This window comes from Falco punctatus (genome assembly GCF_963210335.1).
Source record: "Falco punctatus genome assembly, chromosome: 2".
NCBI lineage: Eukaryota > Metazoa > Chordata > Aves > Falconiformes > Falconidae > Falco > Falco punctatus.
The window spans coordinates 62072473-62095412 of NC_137581.1; the positions used below are offsets into that span (position 1 = coordinate 62072473).

The window sequence follows — 22940 nt, forward strand, 5'->3', positions numbered from 1 at the left end:
CTTACAATCCTCAGGACACGATTTCACCGAGTACTCATCCGACTGTAAATATTTCTGGAGCATAACCTCAAACTCTTCGTATTTCTCCTGAGCGTGCTGGTCGTAGCGCTGGTAAGCCTGGACGCACTGGCTGCAGGAGCCTCCCCCCCTCAGCACCACATCCAGACTGCAGTTCAAAGTGTCCGGATTGGACAATCCGGCGAACAACTCCCAAAGTGTGTAGGAATTACAAAAGGAAAGGTAAAAATCCGTCAGGTCCCAGCCGGGCGCCGGGCTCTGCCCCGCGCCCCGCGGCCGCCCCGGCCCCCCCCGCCTCCGGCACACCGCCTCCGCGTCCCCCACGCTAAAGCACTGCCCGGACGAGGAGCTCGGGGGGGAGCACGTCTCCAGGGGCCTGGCGGTGGAGTTCCCCAGGAAAGCAGCCTTGCCGTGCCGGGGCTCGGTGCCGTTGGTGCGGCCGCCGCCGCCGCTGCTGCCGGGGGAGGGCGGGAGGGAGGGCGAGGGGGGGGCGAGGAGCCGGGGCGCGGGGGGCGCCGGCTCCCCCATGCCCGCCAGCAGCTCCGGCTCCGCGGGCTCGGGCTTCTCGGGCGGCGGCTGCTCCTTCTCTCCGGTCCCCGTGAATTTGGCCTCGGCGCAGAACCACAAGTGATCAGAGAGCAGGACTGTGAAAAACAAGAGCGATGCCAGGGACAGTCGCCATTTCTGAGCCCTCTCTGAATCCGTGAAGGGTTTTTCGTTCTCCCGGGGTGCGAACCAGATTTTTAAGCCGTCATCATACTGCCGACTGCACATCCAAGCACCCCTGGTCATATTTTGGGAACGCACAGCCCTGGCCGACTCCACCGTGAGGGCTCCTTTGCCGGTGTCACCACAATATGCATTGACTTAAAAGATTGGGGGGATTTTCTTGCCTGCCTTCCCTTCTCTCGCTCGCTCGCTCTCTCCCCCCCGCCCCCCCGCCCCCCCTCCACTCTCCCCCCCTTTCTCTTTCTCCCTCTTCTTTCTTTCTTCTTTTTCTTCCTCTGAGATATTGTTGGGTTTCGCCGGTGGCTCTGCCTTGGTCTCACCACATGAAGCAGCCCCAGTCCATCCAACGCGGAGTGCCGTGGAGAAGATAAGAGCAATAACGCAGAAAGAGGAGGAGGAGAGGAGATGGTGGTGGTAGTGGTGATAGTTGGTGGTGACGGGGCTGCGCGACTGGTCCTTTCCCCCTCTCACCCAGGCATGGTCAGATCGCAGCTCCCCATCTCCCTCCTGAGAAAAGCCCGCTGCCCCCGGACAGCTGCATGCCGCGTCCCCCGCTGCCGACGGACGCTCCGGGGGGCTCCTCGCCTCCCCTCGCCTCCCCTTCCTCCCTGCCGCCGCCGCTGCTCCTCTTCCTCAGCCCCAAGCCGCGGCACAGATGCCTGCACCGCTGTCTCCGTCTCCTGTTTCTTCTCTCCCCCCTCCGCTCTAACTGGAGAGACGCTGCTGCAGGGCTCCCGGAGCACTGCCGAGGATGCTGAAGAGGAGGAGGAGGAAGAGGAAGAGGAGGAGGAGGCTGCCGGGGCCGCCGCCGCCGCTGGTGACAATGGGCTGCGGCTGCCGCCGCTGCTGCCGCCGGGCGCGGTGTCCCCGGGCGCACGGGGCGGAACTGCCTGGCTGGGGGGCCCCGATGGGCACAGGCATCTTGGGCCCCTGGGCTAAGTTGCCGCCATCTTCGTCCTGGAGAAACACTTTTTTGGGGGGAGCTCTGCCTTTTGCGTCATCTCCTCCCGCGCCGAGATCTCTCTATCCTGGCGCATTGGCAGCAGCAGCAACTCTGCCTCCTCCTGCCTGAGGAGGAGGAGGAGGAGGAGGTAGGTGAGGCACTGGGGACCACATGGCCCCTCCGAAGGGCTTCCTCGATGCAACTCTCTCTACTCGTCTCACCGAAGGGACTGCTCGGTACCACCCTCCAGCCCTCTCTTCTGCAGGGTCTCCTTCCCTTTGTGGCCCTGAGACACCAAGTCCATGCAGATGGTGGCCAGAGAGGTCTGCCGCCTGTCTGTCCTTGTCACAGCAAATCGCAAATGACATAGGGAACTTCGGGCACTGGATCTTGGCAGGTTTTGGCCCCACAGTAGCAGGCAGCCTGAGCACAGCTGCCTGACTTTCAGTCAGCGAGCTGGAAAGCGTAATGCCCATAAACCCCAAGCTGTTCCCCAAGAGAAGTTTTGCAAAACCCTGGTGCAGCACACGAGCTGGGTAAATGGCACCAGTCCTTGTTTTTCGCCTTTTACGTGTCACTGCCTGGAAAGAGAGACAGAGACAGCAGGCTCGGCTCTCCTATTATCCCATGAATCACTGATGATCTCCACGGCAGAGGTCCCACCACCATGTTCTGGCCCCAAACAGCAGGATCTCTTGCTTAATTAAACATGCTCTTTAGTCACTCCTAAGTTACCTACACCTTGCTTGCTGATGCACCTTAATGTAACAGCAACAGAAAAAACTGGATCTTGCACAAGACAAGAGAAGGTGCCAGCTGCTAGTTGAACATTATGAGATGAAGACCTGGAGTTACAAGGTCTTCCTTTCTAGATACCAGGGGTGCTATCTGTCCATAGCATAACCAAGACGTCTGTTTTCATTTCTCCACTGGACTACGGGAAGGTTAAGAGGCCTTACCTTCCCTTGTTCTGGAGGCTTTCTCCATCCTGCAGTACAGGACCATTTAGAAATGCTTATGGCCCTTGAACAAGGTGCACAATGTACCCAAAAGGTGGCTTTTCCTCATTATTTGATTAACAGAAGCTTTATTTGTTAAAAAATATGGCTGTGGTCTATAAGCTGATACAGATTGCTGACAGCTCTCTAATTCAGCTTTGAAAAGCATAGTGGAAAGAATTCTGAAACTGAACCATACCAGAGGAGGACAGAACTTGGATCTTTTCTGACTGCAGCAGTTAACTGAGGGGTGAGCTTACCAAGGAATGTGCTGGAATTTCCATCACTTTGAGTTATAAATCAAGGCTGGATGTCTTTGAAAAGGAGATGGTATACCTCAAACAGAAGATGCAGACCTGAGGGAGGAATTGCTGAGTGAGGTTCTATGCCCTGTGTTATGCTGGAGGTCAAAGCACATTATCATAATGGTCTCATCTGGCCTTAAAAGATCTATGAGTCAAATTCTACACTGAGCAGAAGTTATCTGTGGATTTTATTTTGATAGACTATTTAAAGACACAGAAATATGTGCTAATATTATAAGAAAAAAAGTCTACAGTATTCAAATCAGAATGCATCTTTGCAATTCTCAGTCAGTCAGCTTATACCATCTGCTAATGGTACATTATTAATTTTGGCCTTAGAGCTTTGATTGCAATGATTTGACTTATTGGGCCCTGAACTGTATCTGCATTTTTGTAGAGTTTTCTGTTCTGGGATAAGACTTTGACTGAGCTTTTAAAAGGGAATCAGAATAACTACTTCTCTAACATGTTATTTGTTTAACTACGTTTTGCTTATTTGGTTATGTATCTTGTGGTGGACTGAAACAAAAATAGAGGACACACACACACATGGAAAAAGAAACAAACAAACCCAAACCCAACTGGGATAAGCAACAAGTTCCTGCCATCAGGTCTGAGATTTTCAGAATGTCCTCTATTAAGATATGTGGCACTGGCTGCATAATTATCCTGTATTTGACAGTTTGACAGCCAAATTCTGGGTGAAGGAAGTCTATTTTGGAGTCCACACCTGGAAAACAGGCTCGATTATCTACCACACACACACACACACGCACACACACACACACCACCCCAAATATTCTTTCCCTTTGTCCTGTTGGGAAAATGAGAGGGCAACAGGGTAACAGGCAATTTTGCAATCCATGGGGAAATTAGAAATGTTCTTTATTCCATAGTGGAATTTTAAGACTTGGTAATGAAGAAATGGTGGTATCCAGACCTCATCCAAAACTTAATGTCAGAATTAATTCCTAAATCTGTGCCTCTCTGGTTACACTTGTCTAGGAACAAAGGGAATATACTCAATATGCCAGGATTTTTTAGATATACTTGGCTTCTCCAAAAAATCCATTTTCTCACATTACCTAACTTTTGCCCAGAAAAATAGAGTGAGAGTTCTTTTTCAACACCTAACAATAAACTATAATAAGACAATCAGCATTCCCAAAATGAGCACGTCCTTTTTCAGTGACAGTTTTCTGTAACAGAGAATGTGTCATGCAGAAATGTTGTTTCACCTGTTATGTTTCCCCCAAAGCCCCATTCCCTCTCCACCTAGCACAGTGAATAATACGTTAGTTTCAGCAGCTGGTTCCTGATGGATTTGAACAGATGCAGTTCAGTTCTCTGGTGCCCCTTAGTGTTAGGTCTTGGAGCTCAAGGGAAAAAAAAATAATGCTATAAAATAATATCTGAAAATCAAGCAGATGATTGCACATGGTGGGGGAAAGAATCTGAAGTATGTATGCATATAAATATGTAGCTTCTTTCTCTCAAAGCTCCTTCAAAGTTTTGTTATCATAAAACTAATCTAAATAACAGAATTGTATTTAAACTGGGTTAATGAATTATATGAATGTGAGGAAAAGGGCCAGACTTTCCTGACACATACCAATAAAGAAGTATGTCCCCATATTCATCATTCTTCCTAAATAAATCTAGTGGTGCAAAATACTGACTTTGCTTTGAAATCACACTTTTCATTGGGATTATTTATTACTCATGTTCCAAAGCTTGGCAAGTGTGAGGAACTCATGGAAGCCTGTCTCCCTAGCTGGTGGAGTCACCAGATGTTTCACATAGAGATATCCTTAAAATAATGTAACTCAGAGTCAGCTCTGCCATATAGTGCTTCAATCAATATAACCAGAGTGGATATTCTTTAGTTCTTTTACTCATAATATGCAAGATAGCTAATTTATCGAGCACTGAGGACAAAGTCTAACAGAAAGAGCATGCACAATGTTTGAGAGACTTGAAGCTGTTGCTTCACCTATATACTATATGTTTTTATTGTGAAAGTACTTTAGGTTATGAAGCAGAAATAATTCTTGACACATTAATGATAATAAACACTTACCGTAATAGAAAGCTTTACAATTCAAAGCAAATAGTCTTATATTTTTGCCTAATATCATGCACACAGTAATTTCCTGCTTTAGTCTCTTGCTTTTCTGTGATGTTTTTTAATACAAAATTGTTAGGTCTGAAGAGCTCTATATGGGTCTTTCAGATAATTTTAGCAGGTTTGAGAGATGTGTCTTGTCTTTGTAATGTATATACTTTCTATAAGAAAAATGTATTTTCTAATTGCTAAGCAGCACTTCTTTTTGTAAAATCTTGCAGCAGGCTATTCTTAAAATAATCTATTTCATTTTATTTTTGGGTTGACTGATTCTACTGATAGAAGCAATTGTTGCAATAATTATTAACAGAAATACTCAGTAAACCCTTGCATCGGAGTGTCATCCAGCACTTTTAATAACAAGCGAACATTATCAGGCCATTTACTAGTTCCTCTTATATTAATTATTTTTTACAGGTTAAACAATTTCCATTCTATAGGAATATCTATACATTCTTTGTGGGCAAAATATGTCAAGTATGTGCTTTAGCATCCTCAGAGTTGTATAGTTTTGTTTTATTTTGGCTTCTTACACCAGATTGTGATATTATTTTACCCATTACCTTGGAAGGGAGTCAGAGATTCAATTATCTATTTGCTAAGAATAATAGCTATAATGGTTGTTGAGACACAAGCAAGTTAAGAAATCTGAGGAATTAATTTTATTTCCCACCACATTCCTAATGCTTTAGTTTCCCTTTCAGTATTTTTCATAAAGTTGAATTATTGTGAGAAAGCTTGAGGCACCTGGGCCTGATTACCACAAAGCAATGGGAAATTTATGTTAATATTAGCAGGCACTGAAGCTACTAATCCCTGTTTGAACAGCTCTAATTCAGATTTTAAGATTCTTGCACTTTCCATTGTTCCCACTTTCCAAATTACCTTCAATTTTGTCCCTTTGGCTTTGTGGTTTTTTTAAGCTTTTCTTACAAAATTAGGGGATTAACTATCAACCAGTAAATTTTAAAAGTTTGTTAGACTGGACTTTCAAAGGCTGTGCAGTACAAATTTGTAAGACATTAATGTCGTTAAGTTGATTGAATTGTCTTGCAGATGTTTGCTCTGTATCCTATGAGACTTCTTGTTAGAGAACGAGAACGTTTTTGTCAGTTGACATTTTCAGCCATGGAACAATGAATGGATAACATGGGATCTGGAAGTCCGGTAAGCTTTCTCCAAAAATTGTAAGTCGTTTTTATCATGACATCTTTATAATGAGAGCTCAGTCATAATATTACATCCGGCTGGTAGATTTTGGCATGAGATGAAATGAACTGAGGCTATTCCACATTAACTGAATCCATCACAGAAGTGAAATATAACTTTTGCACATGACTGCAGCAGGAAGGAGATAATATAAATGTCTCACACAAATTAGCCTATGCTTGTTAGAGTAAGGTCTGATCCAAAGCATGCTGAGATCAGGGGAGAGACTGAAATACATTTTTAAACCAGGCTTGTAGAAAGGAAATAGAATATTCTCCCCAAATGGACATGGAAGAAAAAGGGTTGAAAGAACCACAAAAAGGTTGATTACAGCTTCTCAAGTGTTTTTTCCTCCTTTCCCTCACTTATTAATTGTATACATTTATTGTCTTCTAATAAATGTTATAGTCTGATTATGTTTTTACAGACAGCAAAGACATCTTTTTCTCTTTCTGCTTGTTTGCCTTATAGATAACCCAGTCCTTCCTTGTGTCAAAATTCATCTCATAGGAAAGAGATAATACTTGATTTTTCTTCTCAGAAATACTTTCTTATAATCTTTTTTTATTAAATAAAATTTTAAAAATGCCTACACTATGTAAATAGTCTTTAAGTTTTAGTTGATCAGCCAAATAGTTTTCATTTGCTTCAATGAAAAAGTCTGATTTTCTGTTTAAGCATGTTACTGTAAAATATTTTTTATCAGTTTAAGTTACAATGCCTACATTAGGTAGGTTTTCTTCATTGTGTACTGATTATGATGATGTTACTCCAGAATTCACACTAATTTTTATTTGTAACTCTGTTCCCACTTGTGTCTGTGGTATGAAGCATGTGGAAAACAAGAAAGAATTAATTCAGAAATAATATATGTTACCAAGTAAATTTCTCCTTGCTTATTACCCCATGTTTTATTCTGCTTTCCTGGAGAATATGCCATGCTAGAAAACTCTTTTCAGACTGATCATATGAAAGTTTGGTAATTACTTTCTATTTTGAGTACTTAAGGCTGCAGTGTGAGTTTTAAACGCATTTGAGAGTGTGGACATGCAGGAGGGAGATCTGTCACATTCTGCCCTGAGGTTACCATGTGTGAGAATTTCTTCCTTTGACCAGAAGAAATACCCCTACTACGAAGACACATGTAATTATGTATAGCTTTGATATAGAGCTTGACCATAGTTTGAATAATTAACATTGTTATATATGTGTGTATGTATATCTCCTTAAAAATATAAACAATTTTCTGGCACTTTACATCTCATCTAGACTTAGCTATGTAGACTTAAGCAGTCAAAACTTATCCCTTCATCACCTTGCTAATAAAAAGATACAGTTACCTCCAGAGCACAGCTTATTCCATCCTTAAATAGGTGTCTAAGATAGGCACTCTTGTATGGCAAGTCATCTTCTGCCATCTCTTTCCACTGATTTTGGAAGAAATCTCCCTGATTAACTTTAAATCGTTGCCATCAAACCTAGCTTAAATTTTCTATAAAGATAGGCAATCGTTTTAAGGTAATCAGCCAGGTTCCCAGCTTTGCCTCTGTGTCCTACAAAAGATTCTTCCTGAGGAAAAAGCTGTAAAGGAGTGTGGAGGTACGTATTTGAGAATTTTTTCTCTTTCATATCAGCTTTAGTCTTGTTTACTAAAAAAGCAGACATGAATGAACCATACATTGACACTTCTTATTTTTTGACCCAGGACACATCCTTTCCCATGGAACTATAATATCCCCCCTTCTGCCTGGTGGCTGCAATGCCATCTGCCAGCAAGGGAGAGAGAGGGTGGGGTTTTTCTCTCTGCCTCCCGTGCTTTCCAGGGTATTCCTGTGAAGAAGGCATATGACTCAAGCTGTAGGGTGACTTAAGCTCTTGTGGTCTTCTTGGAGTCATCCCACAAGCAATTTATCTGACCTAAAGGCAAACATCTCCTTTTGTCTTTGACATCACCAACAATTCTCTAAAGCTTTGGCTTCTGTTCCATGTGCCTTGTGAGATTCAGAGAACTAAGCGCAAGCTGCAAGTAAAGAGTTCCTGAGAATTTGTTCTATTTCCCCTCGTTAGATAGGGCATAGTTCTGGCAAATCATCTGTTCCCTCTTCCTCAGCATCTCTATCTATAAACAGGGGAGGCTGGGAAAACTAGGTAATGCCTGCAAAGTGCTCTTTTAAATAATAAAAATAATGAATTCACCTCTTGAATGGGCTACTATATAGGTTAGCATATCATGTTATTTCTTATCTCATGTGGCTCCTAAAGAGTGAATATTTGTTATTGTTTTGAATCAGGCTACTCTCCCTTTCTAAGTGGCGCACATACCTTTGGGAATAAACAAACAAAATTTTTCTACAAAAAAGGGATCTCATTGAGATCATTCTGAATCTTAGGGTAAATGAACAGTATTGCTTTTCTGATTTTCCAGTAAAGTACATTACTTGATATTTGGCAATTTATTAAATCTTTATTGCATTACATTTCTGGGAAAGCAGAGCTTTATTTTCATGCTTTTTTATTGGGTGGAGCAAGACAGTGAAAGCAAACGTAATTACACTTCTTACTTTAGTCTCCTGACTCGTTTCACTGGGTCTTAAATTTAACTCTTAGATAGTGTTGAAGTTCAGTTTTCTTCTCTTTCCTTTCATCTTGCTCTCTTTTTTGCTTCTGGAGACAGCTCCTGATAGCCGGCCATAGCACCAAAGCAAACACAGCTTCCAGCCTGTTACCTAGCTCATTCAGAGTCTTGCTAGGGGTAGGCAGACAGACTCTGCTTCTTAAGCGCCATCATTATGGCTATAATTTGCTTGAAGCCACAAATACAGCTGGCCCAGGGCCAGTGGAAGTGCCCTGTGTGTTGCTGAAGAGGCTGTGTGTCCTCAAGAGTTTACAGACCATTATTTCACACAGCATTGGCTGGCTTTGCTACATAATGGCTTCATAGAAAAATAAGAGATAAAACATTTCAGAAGGGCAATGATTCTTCAGCTTCTTTCTGGTATTTCTCTAAAAAAGTGCAATTTCAATGGAGCATTACTTTTTTCTTTTTCTCTTTTTTTCCTTTTCTTATAATTACTTACAGGAGAGAACACCTTGAAAACTTGAATTATAGAACAGAATCCCTTTTAGTTCACAAAGAAAAATGCAAAAACGGAGGGAGAGTCACGGCTGTACTTTAGGTACCCAACTTAACAGTGGCAGAGAGGGAATTCACTAAAGATAGTTAATTTCTCTGAAGTGCTTCCTTAGTCGGTGTAGAGAGGTTCCCTTGCAGGGAACAATTTTAATTAGACCCTTTCTCTGCATTGTGCCACAAAAGAACCTGTTTCTTCTCTGTCCACCAAGCCTCAGGAGGGAGCTGGTTTAATTTGGTGCCTCAAGCGAGGTTTAAGACTACTCTCAGAATCTCTGATGTGCAGGGCACATGAGTTAAAATCACAAAAAGAAGATGCAACAGGTACTTAATAGACTTGCAGGATCAGGAAGGGTGAGAGTGTTATGGCAGTAAAGACATAGTTAAGGAGCAGCCAGTGGGGAGACCATAATTCATACTGACATTACTGAAACTTGGAGACACTCTTCTGAAATGGAAAGCTGTTGGTTTTCTTTTTCCCTGTTCTTTAATTAAAATAAATGTCTCTGGCTTCCTTATTTATCAACTACTGTGAAAACTGTGCTCTTTTCTCAGTCTGAACTTTCTGAAGTGAGTAAACAGGACAGATTTGGGTGTTCAAAACAGTGAAACTTGTGCTGCTCATGAAAGGTGTCAGGGCAGATGAAATTAAATGATGCTTTGGCCTTCAGGTTTTAAGTTTTCTGGTAGAGGGTATATACTCTTGTCTGAAGATACTTTACAAGCAAAACCAACATGGGTAGGTTAAGAAGTGACACATAGAAAGAACAGGAGTAGTGGAGAATTTACTTTGCTTTATATATGCAGTGATATAGAGAACTTAAAATTCTTGATGGAGAAACTCCATCAAAAGATGTAGAGCTAGGACTTGTAAAAATCATAATTTTAGGTAGCTTTCTGACAGATATTTAGACAGTATGTAGGTGACTGAAATGTTTATGGTTTTCTACTGAGGCAGAAAACCAGTCTATGTACTTTACATAACTTCTTTAGAGGCTTTGTCATATTTCCTAGGCAACTTTCTCGGTCTTTAGGTGCTGTGACAGCAGAAGCATATACACTGGTGATTCTTGGGGGAAGCCGGAGTTATTTTATATTAGCTAATTTTAGCCAAATGAAGACTTTTCTGCTACTTGCCAACAAAAAAAGGGAAAAGCTCTTTCAGGGTGATTCAGAGCACGTAAGTTTAGCTCTGTAGTGCCAAAATAATTTTGGATATGAAAAGTAAAGATTTTAGTTTCACAGATGCATCTAAGAATGCTACTCCTAGTTTAATGTACAAAATTGTACTCCCACAACCTTTTTTTCCTGAGGCACCAATGCAAACAAGAACCTAATGAAAACTTATTTTTTTAGGCATTAACTGTATCTATACTAATTTTGCACTATGAAGGACAAAAAATATAGGTTCATCATAAGCATATGCAGACATTTCTTCTTGAGAAGAGATGGGAAAGGTAACATGTTCTTGACTATGAGCAACTGTCACAGCTTATGCCAGTCATCTACCTTTAGTTATTGATACCATGAATTATAAAACTTTTGTGGCATTGAAAAGCAAAACCCACAAATCTAAGGTAAATTTAGGAATTTCCTTCCCTTCCACTTCACTCCTTTCCACACATGTAACCATCCCAGGCTACCTTCACAGCAGAGGATCTAGCTTTGCCCATCTTCTGCTTTGAGGGTTTGATGAAGGAACTTAGTCTCGTGGAAATATTTCCATAGATACTATGCATATATTCTCCAAACATACTTAATTTTAGGCAGCAGGAAAAGCAAGGGAATGTAAAAACATCTAGGGTTCACAGCAGGCGTTCTCATATGGAGTTAAGCTTCCTCAATTGTTCCTAGATTAGTAGTTCTTCAGTTCCTAAATTAATAAATGCTTGTGCACAAAGGAGGGGGACAAGAAATTTGTGTGCAGCAAAAAGTGGTTCTGTCATTATTCAAATGTTATAACAGGCAAACATACAATACAGTTTTAATACATAAACACAAAAAAAAATTATGGGAGAAATAAGGTGTTGTAGATATGAACTTTGATACTCTTACTAGACTGTTTCCCTCAGTGCAGCTATAGGAATTTCCTAATTAGTGTCTCTGATCTCATTCTAAACATGAAAGTTATTCAGAATAAGTAACACAGAGACAGTTTGGGCCTTATTAATAATGAAAACAATTGTATTTTCAATTATGTTCTTAATTACAAAACAAACTAAACATCATTAATTTTGAAAGGACTTCATAATTCTTGGATGCATTTCTGTACAAATATCTTGGTGAGACATCTGCCCAGATAAATATTTCTGAAAGCTTTCCTTTAAATCTAAGCTGGCAAGGTGGGCAGAGTATGAGCTGTGATATTAACACTATCTGCATTAATTTACAAAAAGCTAATTCCTCTGACTCTATAAAGCCTGAATTTCTTTTTATGTTTTGCATTCCCTTACATAAGCTAACTGTATTTCTGCCTCTTTCTTTTTAAACTATTTTTCTCCTAGAAAATAGATACATTTAGAAAGATGAATCAGAAATACAGTGCTAAAGTCTCTATCATATTACAAAGACCCGCACCTCCATGGAATCATTGTTGGCATGCATTCATTGCAATTTTATCTGCAGATTTATACCAAGTATCAGACTCAAGGCTTAAACTACTGATGGACATTTTTCAGAAAGCTGCAAAATACAGGTAAAAAAGGTATAAAAAATAATTTCATAAATAAGTTTGCCATGATATTTGGGTTTTTTCCTTCATAAATCCATTTGTTTTTTGCTCTCCAGGAATAAACAAAGTGTGTGGCTATGAAAGTTACAGGTCAGATCTGGGGAAATTAATAGTGAATATTACTAAAATATATTAAAAAAATAGACAATTCACTGAAATGCCAACATATTTTTATTATTATGTTTTTATCATGTAATAGTTTAAGTGAGTCATGAAAGTGATGAGTAAAAAGTGGGATGAAAACAGTGCTTATTGGGACTACAGTTGCCATCAGGATATCTTCATTTTACTGTGCACCTTTAAAAAAAAAAAAAAAAAGTTTCATGTGTGGTGTTCCCTGGTGGCAATTCTGGTTTAGTATCATCCCATCATTTCCTCCTCCAGGTGCTTTTTCCTGTCCCCTCACTTGATTCATTGCTTTGTTCCTCTGGGCCAATGCAACAGCTATTCTGCAAACCAGACTAGTGAAATGATGATAGCAAACCCAAAGCATTTCCATAGTGCAGTTTATTGTCTCATTCAACAACCAGCTGGTACAGCTGAGTGCAACACAAGGCAAACTACAACACAGTGACAGTCATTTATTTAAACAGTTTTGTTGTTGGGGGGCTGTGTTTTCAAACTTACCCTGAAAGAGAAAGCGAATTTTCTTGTGGAAAACAGAAATGCAAGTTTGTTTCAAATATGATTTATCAAAAATGCATGAAGGGCCCTCAAACCTAGCAACATGTAACAAAACCACTATGTTTTTTTTTTTTTTTAAATGAAGTTCTCAGAATATGAAATTAATCCAGAAGTGAAAGGTTACTTGAAGTGGAAGAGATCAAAAGGATATAAAATGAGGTGGAAAACTAAATTCCTGGGATTTTTTGCTTCCTGAAAAATCTGGAACAAGTTTTTTTTATTCTTTGGCTTACTTCTAATTATTTTTTTCATCAATTTGTTTATTTTCTAGAAATAATACTTTGATTTACAGTTCTGGTAAGTAGCCTGATTAATTCACTGCACTGGAAGCTGTTGGCTCATTTTCTCTGCTATTATTGTTCCATCTTTACTGGTTTTGCCAGTATTTCACTTTACCTGTGTAAATATATATTGCAAAACAAAGCCAATAATCAGTTTTAATTCTTAAGTAACAGCTTCCTATGAGTGTATGCACCCTTCCTAAAGATTTTTTAGCTAACTTGTTTTTCAGCACAAACATTCACAGGAAATAAATGATCAAAGAGGAAATATAGAGAAACATTAATTGGAAGGGCTTTCTAACCCAGGAAGAAAAGCCACATCCCATGTCTTGTCTGAATAAATGTTTTGACAATATAGAATTTCTGAATAAGCTATCAAATGTGGAAATTAGTTATGAAATAAATATGAACAATAAACATTTCAGGACCCTGTGACCAGTTAAAAAAATCTCAGACATGAAAACCAAATCAAGTAAATAGTGTGGTATTATCCATGCAGACCAATTATATATTAGCACTTTGTAGGGATTTTCCAGACATCGTGTCTGGTTTTGCTACTTCTGTATAAATTCACCTTTTTCCTCATTATGATGCAAATATGTTATATGTCACCTCGCTCCAACCCTTTTCTCTTTCTAAGGACAGGCTATAACAGCATTGCTGATTGAACAACTGGGCACTTTCATTATATGCTCATAAAGATGGCTTGCCTGAGTTTTTATGCGAGCAGAACCGAAATGCTCTGTAAGGCTTCTGAGTAGAACACCTTGCAGTACACTATTTTAAGGAGTATAAATTACCAAGCCAAGTCTGTATCAATCAGGAGTAGTTGCCATCACCATGTTAACTCCTTTTTTCATTTCTATTAACCTGGAACCACTGTAAGAGATTACCTGTTTTGGAAAATGTCTTTTATATGATTCACATGTTCCACTTATTCCAAGAATTCACCAGCCCTATTACTATAATTGTCTCTGCTTGGACTATGAGTACTAACTACACAATATACATGTGTAGAGTCACTGACTAATTCTGTGCTAAGAATATGAAAGTTTGTTCACTAATCATCCTTCCTATTACATTCATCACCTCCTAAAAAAGAAGTATCTTTGTTCCAACCACTAATCGACTGGCATAGGCCCTGCAATCTCACAGAATGTATTCTGCAAGACTTACATGCTGTCCTTTGGCCCATGCATGGCAGAGAATTTTCACCCACATGCCCAAATCAGCGGTCTGTGCTGCCTCTATGTGCAGGGTGCACATGTCACCTTACATGTAATACCTGTCCCCAGAATGGACATTTGGCATTCCAGATGCAGTGGTATATATGGGGCAGCAAACAGGATGATCAGTAGTGGGTGCAGAACATACATGTTCCAACAGTCGTTCTCTGCAGGGAGCTCTGGCCATACTCTAAGTCCATTCTAGTTGACAAATGAGTTGCCATCATCTTCTGAATCCTTGCTGCTGCTGACTATCCAAAGTCTTCTCTAGAAGTTTTTATGGCCATCACTGTTATGGCCATTCACCAGTTATGCTGGGGAATCCCACCACACCAGATACTTCAACATAGTCTGCTCTCCACAGGTAAGGCAAAAAGGCAAACCTTGGTTAAAGGTGTTGGCCTGCATGTGTTCCTTATTCCATTCTTCATCATGGCAATGTTACCTACTCATTACAGCTGTGAGTTCTGAAATTTCTTCAGGACAATCACAGACTCTGCTCACTTCAGTCCTGATAGGTCTTGAAGAAGTGTGCATTCAGACACCTGACTGAAGAAAGACTAGTCTTGGGGACAGGTTGGACAACATGGTCCTCAATGCTAACTGTATTGTCAACTCTTGCTCTTATGTTCAAGGATGCTTTCAAGCCATTCTGACAGGAGGCATCTTAGCTGGACAAGACCCTTCAGCTCTTTTATGTCCATCCCAGAAGTGAGTGACAGGGGTATGGGAATGTGCATGTAGTCATTTGAGCAGGGTATAGCTTCACCGAAGGTCTCAGGAGCAATGCAATGAGGCCTTTCAGTCTCCCCCAACAGCTGTCAAAAAGTGGATCTGGCTCCTCTTCCCCTCCCGCACTTCTCACATTGGCAATCATTGCGAGTTCTCTGCTTCGTCACTGGTCTTTCCATGGTCTTTTCTTCAAAGAGCCTTCCTGCTAGCATCCTTCCTACCCCCCACCCACCCACCCTCCTTTCCTAAGAGCTACAGGGTGATGGCCTGCTTACCTCTGTTCCCTTGATTATTGCTCTTTATCCACAACATTTCCTTGTCTCTGCTTTCCTCCACATTTTACACAGACATAAATAATAGTTTCTACCCTTGCCCTGCTAGAGGTGCTTGACACGCAGGGCACTGTCGTGACCAAGACTCTTGGTTATTCTCTCTGTTCTCCTCCCATCAATAACATTATGCCTTTGATCTCTGTACCTAAACTACCCCTACCAAGACATTTGCTCATACCAGTAGACAACAGTTTCTATTTTAACAAAAGTTTAACTCAAATCTGAACTATGTATAACTTTGTTTTTGAAAAAAATAAGTATTTGGGAAGAGGAAAAAGCATACACGAATGCCATCCAGACTTTGGAAAATCAGTAAAAAGGAGTGTGAGGAGCAATGTATGGTGTATTTTATCTCAGTCAAGGCAAATGGTCTAGGAGTGGCACCAGCACTGTGGTAGGCACTTGCCTGGGGGAAGTCACTGAGGATGTGCTTCTGGCTCCCTGCCCAGTCAGGTGAGGCCCTTTTTGAGGGGTAAGAATGCTTAGTCAGGAGCATAATCTAGTATACCATGAAGGTACTCCCTTTCTTGCTCTGATGATGCCTTGAGCCACTCCACTCCCTGCCATGATCACCTTCTTAAAGAGGAAGACAGTCCAGATTGTCCAATGGGCCACTTCATACAGGCTGCAGCTCTCACTTCGAGCTGTTTGCTTGGAGCCATTTCTGGCCCTTTCAGGATGATCTCTAGAGTAACCCTGTGGCTGTGCTAAGACCATGGGATGAGGTCTTACAACATGTATGAGGGGAGAGGGTAGACACTGAGAATAGGTTGCAGCAGCAGCAACATTCTCCAGGTAGAGACGTATTCAGGTAAGACTGTTTTTTCTAGGGGCACTTCTAGGAGCATGCGGAAGAAATGTGTTGCTGTCTAGCTGTGATGCACAGTGTTGTTTTTAAAGATGTTGCCATGTCTTCAACGAGGTGGAGCACTCAGTTGGGTTGTCTGCTGCCATGTTTGGGTGCTGCCAAGGCCAGTCTTATTCAGGAGACCTGTGCACAGGAAAACATTAGCCGTGATCTCAACACATGTGCTGATGATGTGGGGTGTAGCTGCTAAGATGCGGACTGGGTACTTGACTACCAAGAAAACACTTGACTTCAGTTTGGCTGGCAGAACATCTGTTAAGGAGACTCCCTTTTCTCCTTCAGGTACAGTGTCTGTCATTGTGTTTGCTGCCTGGTGTCAACAGACATTGTACTAGTCTCCCGAGTCAAAAGTTCCTTTCCAACAAGTATAGAAAACAAGTATCACTCCCCACTGGTTCTTTTGGGCTCCTCAGCTCAAGCCCAGGCAGAGGGTAATTATGACAGTTATATGAAACAGTATCAGGTCAGTGGTTATGACTGTGGGCCCTGATATACGCAACTTTCACTTTTTTTCAAACAACTTGCCAATCAAGCCCAAGGTTTTGCAGCTTATCTCCATATAACAGTCGATGGGAGGTCTTTGCTATTCTTCTCACCCTTCTCAAACAGCTTTCTTGCTGCTTTTCTTTTGGACTGATGAGACCAGTACAAGACAATGTATTTGAGAAGAAATTGCAGCACTGACTTGTATCAGGGAGTTATAATATTCTTTACCTTATTCATTGTTTCTTTGCTTATGCAACCTCTACCATCTTGGGTTTTTTTCACCACAGATGCACACTGAGTTGTCTGCAGTGATAACCTGGTAGATTTCTCATTTTGATGCACTTAAGTTTTCAACCCTTGAAGAATTTGATTTTTTTTTTTTTTCATATCCAAGGTACATTATTTTGTTACGTTAAATAGCAATTTAATATTGCTACTGAAAAAATATAAACTTTCTACCTTGTTCAAGTAGGTAGTTTATATCCTCAGTATTTATTGTGATTTTCTTTGGTCCTGACCGTCCTATACAAGTTTATCACTTTGACAAACATAATGAAAGCTTGAAGGCCAGCACCAACAATGAAAAGAAGATATGACTTATACTGTAAAACATGTGTTGGTGAAAATAAAGACAAGAATATTCTAACATTTGCTACAGCTGTGCTTATGCACAAAGAGAATTGATCACTTCATGCAGCTTACAACAGATGAACAAATACTTATGACCAGCTGGAATCTAACTAAGATTGAAGATGCAATAACTCCATAGCAGGTTTGTCTATTGGCATCTCAGCAGGACACAGGAAACTGATACTCAATTGTTTTCAATTAGTTTACAGTCTCCTAACCAGGCTGAAGACTTCTTGTACCAATCACCAGAACTTATGCATTTGGAGAGGAGAAAATTAGCTTAACCCCAAAATGTTAAAAATATATATGTGAAGTTATATAAAACCCGTATTAATTAGCATCCATCTGACTGAGCAAAGTTTATTTTACAAAGATTATTTAATTCATTCCAAGTGACCGTTCACCAAAACCATACAAAAAGACACATTCTTTCTTTATAGTTTTCTGAACATTAAAAACAGGTGTTTCCTCTGTGAACTCCTAATTTCTGAGCAATGCCTGAAGGGTGGAATGGACACACAATTTACAAATATAGAAGGAAGGAAGAAAGGTCACTTCCATGAAAGGCTTTACCTCTGCACAGTCCTGGTGGAGGAAAAATTTCTACCCTTTCTATAGAATTAGTTGTTTCCTTTTTTTTTTTCTTTTTCCCCTGTTTTATTAAAAAAATTGTCTTTCCTCATTATTTAACCTCTGCAAATATAATCTGTTCAGGATTTATAAAGTAATTTTTTTTACTTATTTTTTCCAGTTGTGTTCAACTCTTATCACAGGATATATATTTTTTTTAAAGTGAACCCCTGAAACTCAAAACTTATCCATAACATGATTGTACCAAACATCCTATAACTTCCTTACATTTTATTTTTACCAGGTCATTAGCTAGATTGATTTATCTCTTTTTCTGCACACCTAATTATTTGGAGAATGTACAGCATCTCTACTTGCCAAGTATTAGCTCTCATTTTGGTTTCATTTAACTTCTGGAACTCCTCTAATAATACCTTCAAATATGTCTTCAATCATGTTAAAAAACTTTCTATTTTTGCTGGTTCTTTCTCTGAAATTAAAATTTTACACAGGTGAAAAATCTCCCCAGTTTTTACAGATGAATGATTTTCTAAAGGGAAAAAGTAGTAAAGGAAAGTAACTGTTCAGCATTATGGCATTTGTGACAGCTAGTTTTCAGTCTGACTAAAATCTCAAGCAGAGAATACTGCACTGATTTTATGAAGCAAAAATGAAAATACATATTGGAAAAAAAAGAAAACAAAAAAGGAAAAAAACAGACTAAGAAACTAGCACAATGCTTTTTATAATAAATCAGGATCTTACAAGCAGTTTAACCAAAAAAAGGGTTCTAGCAATCTATAGCATGATGGGGGAAAATTGAGCTGGAATCAGAGTGATGTCATGAATGACATGGCTATATTTGTTTTTGTTAGTTAAGCTTAACTGTTTGAGACATCTGCTCATGAATTTGATGGATGATGCACATTTGTTGAAAGGGACTAGATGATTGTCTTTAGCTATTGCTAAGAATCATGTTTGACATAATTTCTACTGAATTTTCTAAGGGTGTTTTAAATTTTTTAATTGATACTTAATATGCTTAAGTAAAGTTATTCTTGCAAAAGTTCATGTTTTGGAGTGATAATTAAACACAGTAATTATTAGAGAGAAAGATATACCTAAGATCTTCATTCACTCTTGTATTCCATAAGAAGAGATATATGCATATCTTCCTTTTTTTCCCAGTCATATGCATAGAAAACAAAGCAAAAGTAATATCATGAAAACCAAATGATGCCAAATACAGAAGTCAAGCCGGCATTTTAACCAGTTTAAATAATTTAAAAGTCATTATGATTTCTGGTTTTTTGTCAAAACAGGCAACTAGATGGTTTTTGCCTAGACATGTAACACTTATATTTGTTTGGTTTGAGTACTGAGTTATGATTCATCTGATTAAATGCAGATAATTTCCTTGCACATATTTATATCTGAGCTGGTCACCTTTGGTCTCTCCATAGTCACTGCAGAGAAACAGGCACTTTGACAGCAAAATTAATCTTTTCTTGAAGTAGTTATCTACATCAACTTGGATGAATCTCATTTTGGCAGTGTTTATTTCTCCCCATTGACTGTACGTTAGTCTTCAGTGACTTGTATGGATGCAGATGTTATACAGTGACATGAAAAAAATTAAATTAAACTGATTTTAATCTTAATCTGTTTAGTTTTGTACATTCATTCACACTATCAGTATAGCCAATATTAGCAATAAAAGCAGAACATACTTATTGAAGGTTTCTGTGTTCTTTAATAAAGAAAGCATTCAGATAGAGCACAAATAAATTTTAACTAAGGAATGCGCAAAATCACTCCTTAGAATAATTGTATTATGAAACGATAGAGGTAAAACTAATGGTGTCAGTCACAATGAAAAATAGAGAGAATGCCACCTTTAAGGAACAAAATGCCAACTGAAAAGTATATGTTCTGTCCAGCTTCCACTGTCTGTAGGATTTGGGGATTTTTGTGTGTGTTTTGTGCTGTGTGCAATTTTAAAGGAAACTTGTGGCAAAAGACAGTAATAAAGATGTAACAATAAGCAAAGCCTTAACTTCACTGCACAACATAATGACCTTTTTGCAGTTATGTGCATTGCTTTTTTTGGTGAGTTTTTTCATTAAGTATGAAATATTTTCAGATTTGAAAAATTATATGAAAATCAATATGGTCAATATTAAAATATGTGGAGGGGAATATACTACAGAATTAAATTTTAAAATGAAATTAAAGTGAAGTTTTGTGCATTTTCATTTGTTTAAAATGGTCTTGCTTTACAAAACACAACTTCTTAATTCCTATTAGTTTATTTTTTCAATATGTAAGATTTCTGGCTGCAGTCATTTTGATTAACTGGACTAGATTTAACATTCTGGTTTCAATATCTTAAAAATATCAAGATTATAGATGGCCTAACATATTTTTACCCTAATCTTGGGAGATGGTGAAGTAAAGATTTCTGTTAGCAAACTGAATACTCTTCAGATTCCACATAAGTTGTCATGATGAGTCAGACCAATTATTTTGTTTGGCATAAAATTTCCAGAATGTCTCAGTAAATTATAAGTCCTAGTTTCATTTACCAATTTAATTTCAGGATCAGTATTTAAATATATGCAAAACTTTTATGCTATAAACAATAAAAATCCTGTCTTTAAGTGATGTGGCAACTACAGGTTTTCAGGTCCAAATTCCTTTTGCTTCTGCAGTTACCTGTTTCCAGTAAATTTCAGAAGATTTCCTGGTACTGTCTCTTTAAACAGTATACATTATTCTGTTTAGGATATGTAGAAACTAGGCTTGCAAAGCACAGGAAGTATAAGGGAGACTGACAGTATGTGACAGACAAAGCAAAATGGCATTTAGTAAAAATATTGCATGGTGGGGTTTTGTTCTCAAAATTCAGCTGAAAATTTTCAGTCTTCTTCATAGTCAATCAATGTTGAATAAAGTGGCACCAAAATAATAAATTCCTTTTTGTTTTCCAAAAAACTCTGATAAGATGCAATCTTTAAAGGTTCTTGAAACACCACCCCCACCCCAATATTTCTCTTCCATGTGTTAAAATCCAGTCTGGTTTAAGTGATCTGATTCTATCCAAAGTTGATTTACATTAAAATTGTTTGGACACATAGGATGATATGACAGAAGCAACAATGCAGCTGCCTAACATTGAACTGTGTCTCTTGTAATAACCAGTCCTAAGTCTGGAATCTGAGTAATACAGGTAGATTTTTTGCTTCGATTATTTAACTATTCATAAAAATGGATTTGCAGCCAAATTAAAGTCTGGAGACCTGAAAAAGCTCAGGCAGATGCTTATCTTACTGATAGACCTTCAGGTTTTTTTCTTAATGTATAAATGATCATGTTCTGAGGTGTCTGGAAGGCTGGAACCCCACTTGTCAGCAGTGTATTATCTATTGTTCAGCCCAGGAGCAGGGAAGTAATGACTACATCCTGAACAATTATCAGTACCTAGACTTATGCCGCTAAAGTCCCCTTAGTATCAATGATTCTTTTTATGGGAAGGTACAGAACTTCCTTAGTCTTGTCATCACATACCTGTTCAAGCTCCACCGCAAGCCCATATTCCAACATGGTTCAAAATACAGATATTACCCTGCTTGTATTTCCAGAGTGGCTGATATGAAAGCTATTGCTGGAAACTGCCCATCCAATTGGAATTCATGAAAAAAAAAAAAAAAAAAAAAAAAAAAAAGAGGAGTAGCTAAGACAAGAGAAAAAGTTCAATTTCATATCCCAAAACTTAAAATATTCCCCCTAGGAAATTTAGGACCCTGGGAGTTCAGAAGGGACTTGCAATGATTTAACACTCTTTGGTAAGGTATTCCAACCTTAATAGAAGAATGCTCTTCAGTATAATTTGGTTTTGAAAGGGACCAGTGAGCTTGTTTCTTAGGATGACAGGTCACAGAGGGGATTTTCAAAGCCTTGTAACTGCCATTTGTGTGTGATATCATACCATATGCCAAACTGGTGTTACTGGTTTTGAAAATCTTACATCTTCATTTGCACCTTCTATGGAAAAGAGTATTTTGAAAATATGTAATAGAAACAGAGTAAAAGAAGAATAACACTAATCAAAACAGTGCAATGAATAATTTCAATAAGAATTGAAGAATAATTATTCTTTCTAATATTACAATTTGTGAAGATGACTTGGAGGGAAGAGTTAGTTCTTATCTCTAGTAGGAATCCAAAATGTACTTTCAAAGCCCAGGAGAAATAACTAATTTCCTGAATCCTGAAAGTCTTCTAGGTTTGACATTTTCAACAAGACACTTCTCTGCAGGCTTGAGACTTCCATTTTAATCTTCACCAGGAAAATCTATCTTAATTCAAAAGTTACTACCTGCTAATCAGCAGTTGTGATAAGCTTAATGCCCCCCCTCAGAGGAAAGCCCATCCCTGATGGACAGAGTCTTAGACATTTTAGTCCCGTTATTATCCAGGTAGCCTTTACATAATGACCTATAAGTAGCTGCTAGGCCTTTTTTTTTTTTTTTTTTTCTAAACAGCAAGACCTCACACAAACTCTGACAATTTATTCTCTTTTGAGCAGCTTGGCAACATTATTTCTCTAGCTTCAGCACAACGAAAACAACTTATGTGAGCTGTCAAGCCTTATCTTTCGAATAACTCCTAAATACTTCACCACAGAAAGTAAAACATGGTGATTAATACTCTAACATCTGTGGAACATTGTCATGTATCCTGTAATTGCCAACCAGCTAAAATGGCAGCACATTTTACAGCCAGATGTGTCAAGCTTACATCTGCTTCTTCACTGAAGTTCTAGGAAATCTAAGCCCCTACATCACATATTCTAAAATATAAGGCTAAGAATCAAAAATCTTCTTTCCAAAGAAGATATGGCTTATACTTTGTCAAGTGTAAACAGTTGACGTCCTGTTTCA

At 39.2% G+C, this 22940-nt stretch overlaps 1 protein-coding gene across 1 annotated transcript in view; it reads right to left on the reverse strand.

The window, feature by feature from the left end:
• NALF1 (NALCN channel auxiliary factor 1) overlaps nucleotides 1-22940 on the reverse strand; it is a 549469-nt gene that overhangs the window by 489801 nt on the left and 36728 nt on the right. Inside the window, exon 1 of the mRNA XM_080377721.1 lies at nucleotides 1-22940. This exon is cut by the window's right edge and continues 36728 nt beyond it. Coding sequence (XP_080233847.1) covers nucleotides 1-810 — 810 coding nt within the window. The 5' untranslated portion in view covers nucleotides 811-22940.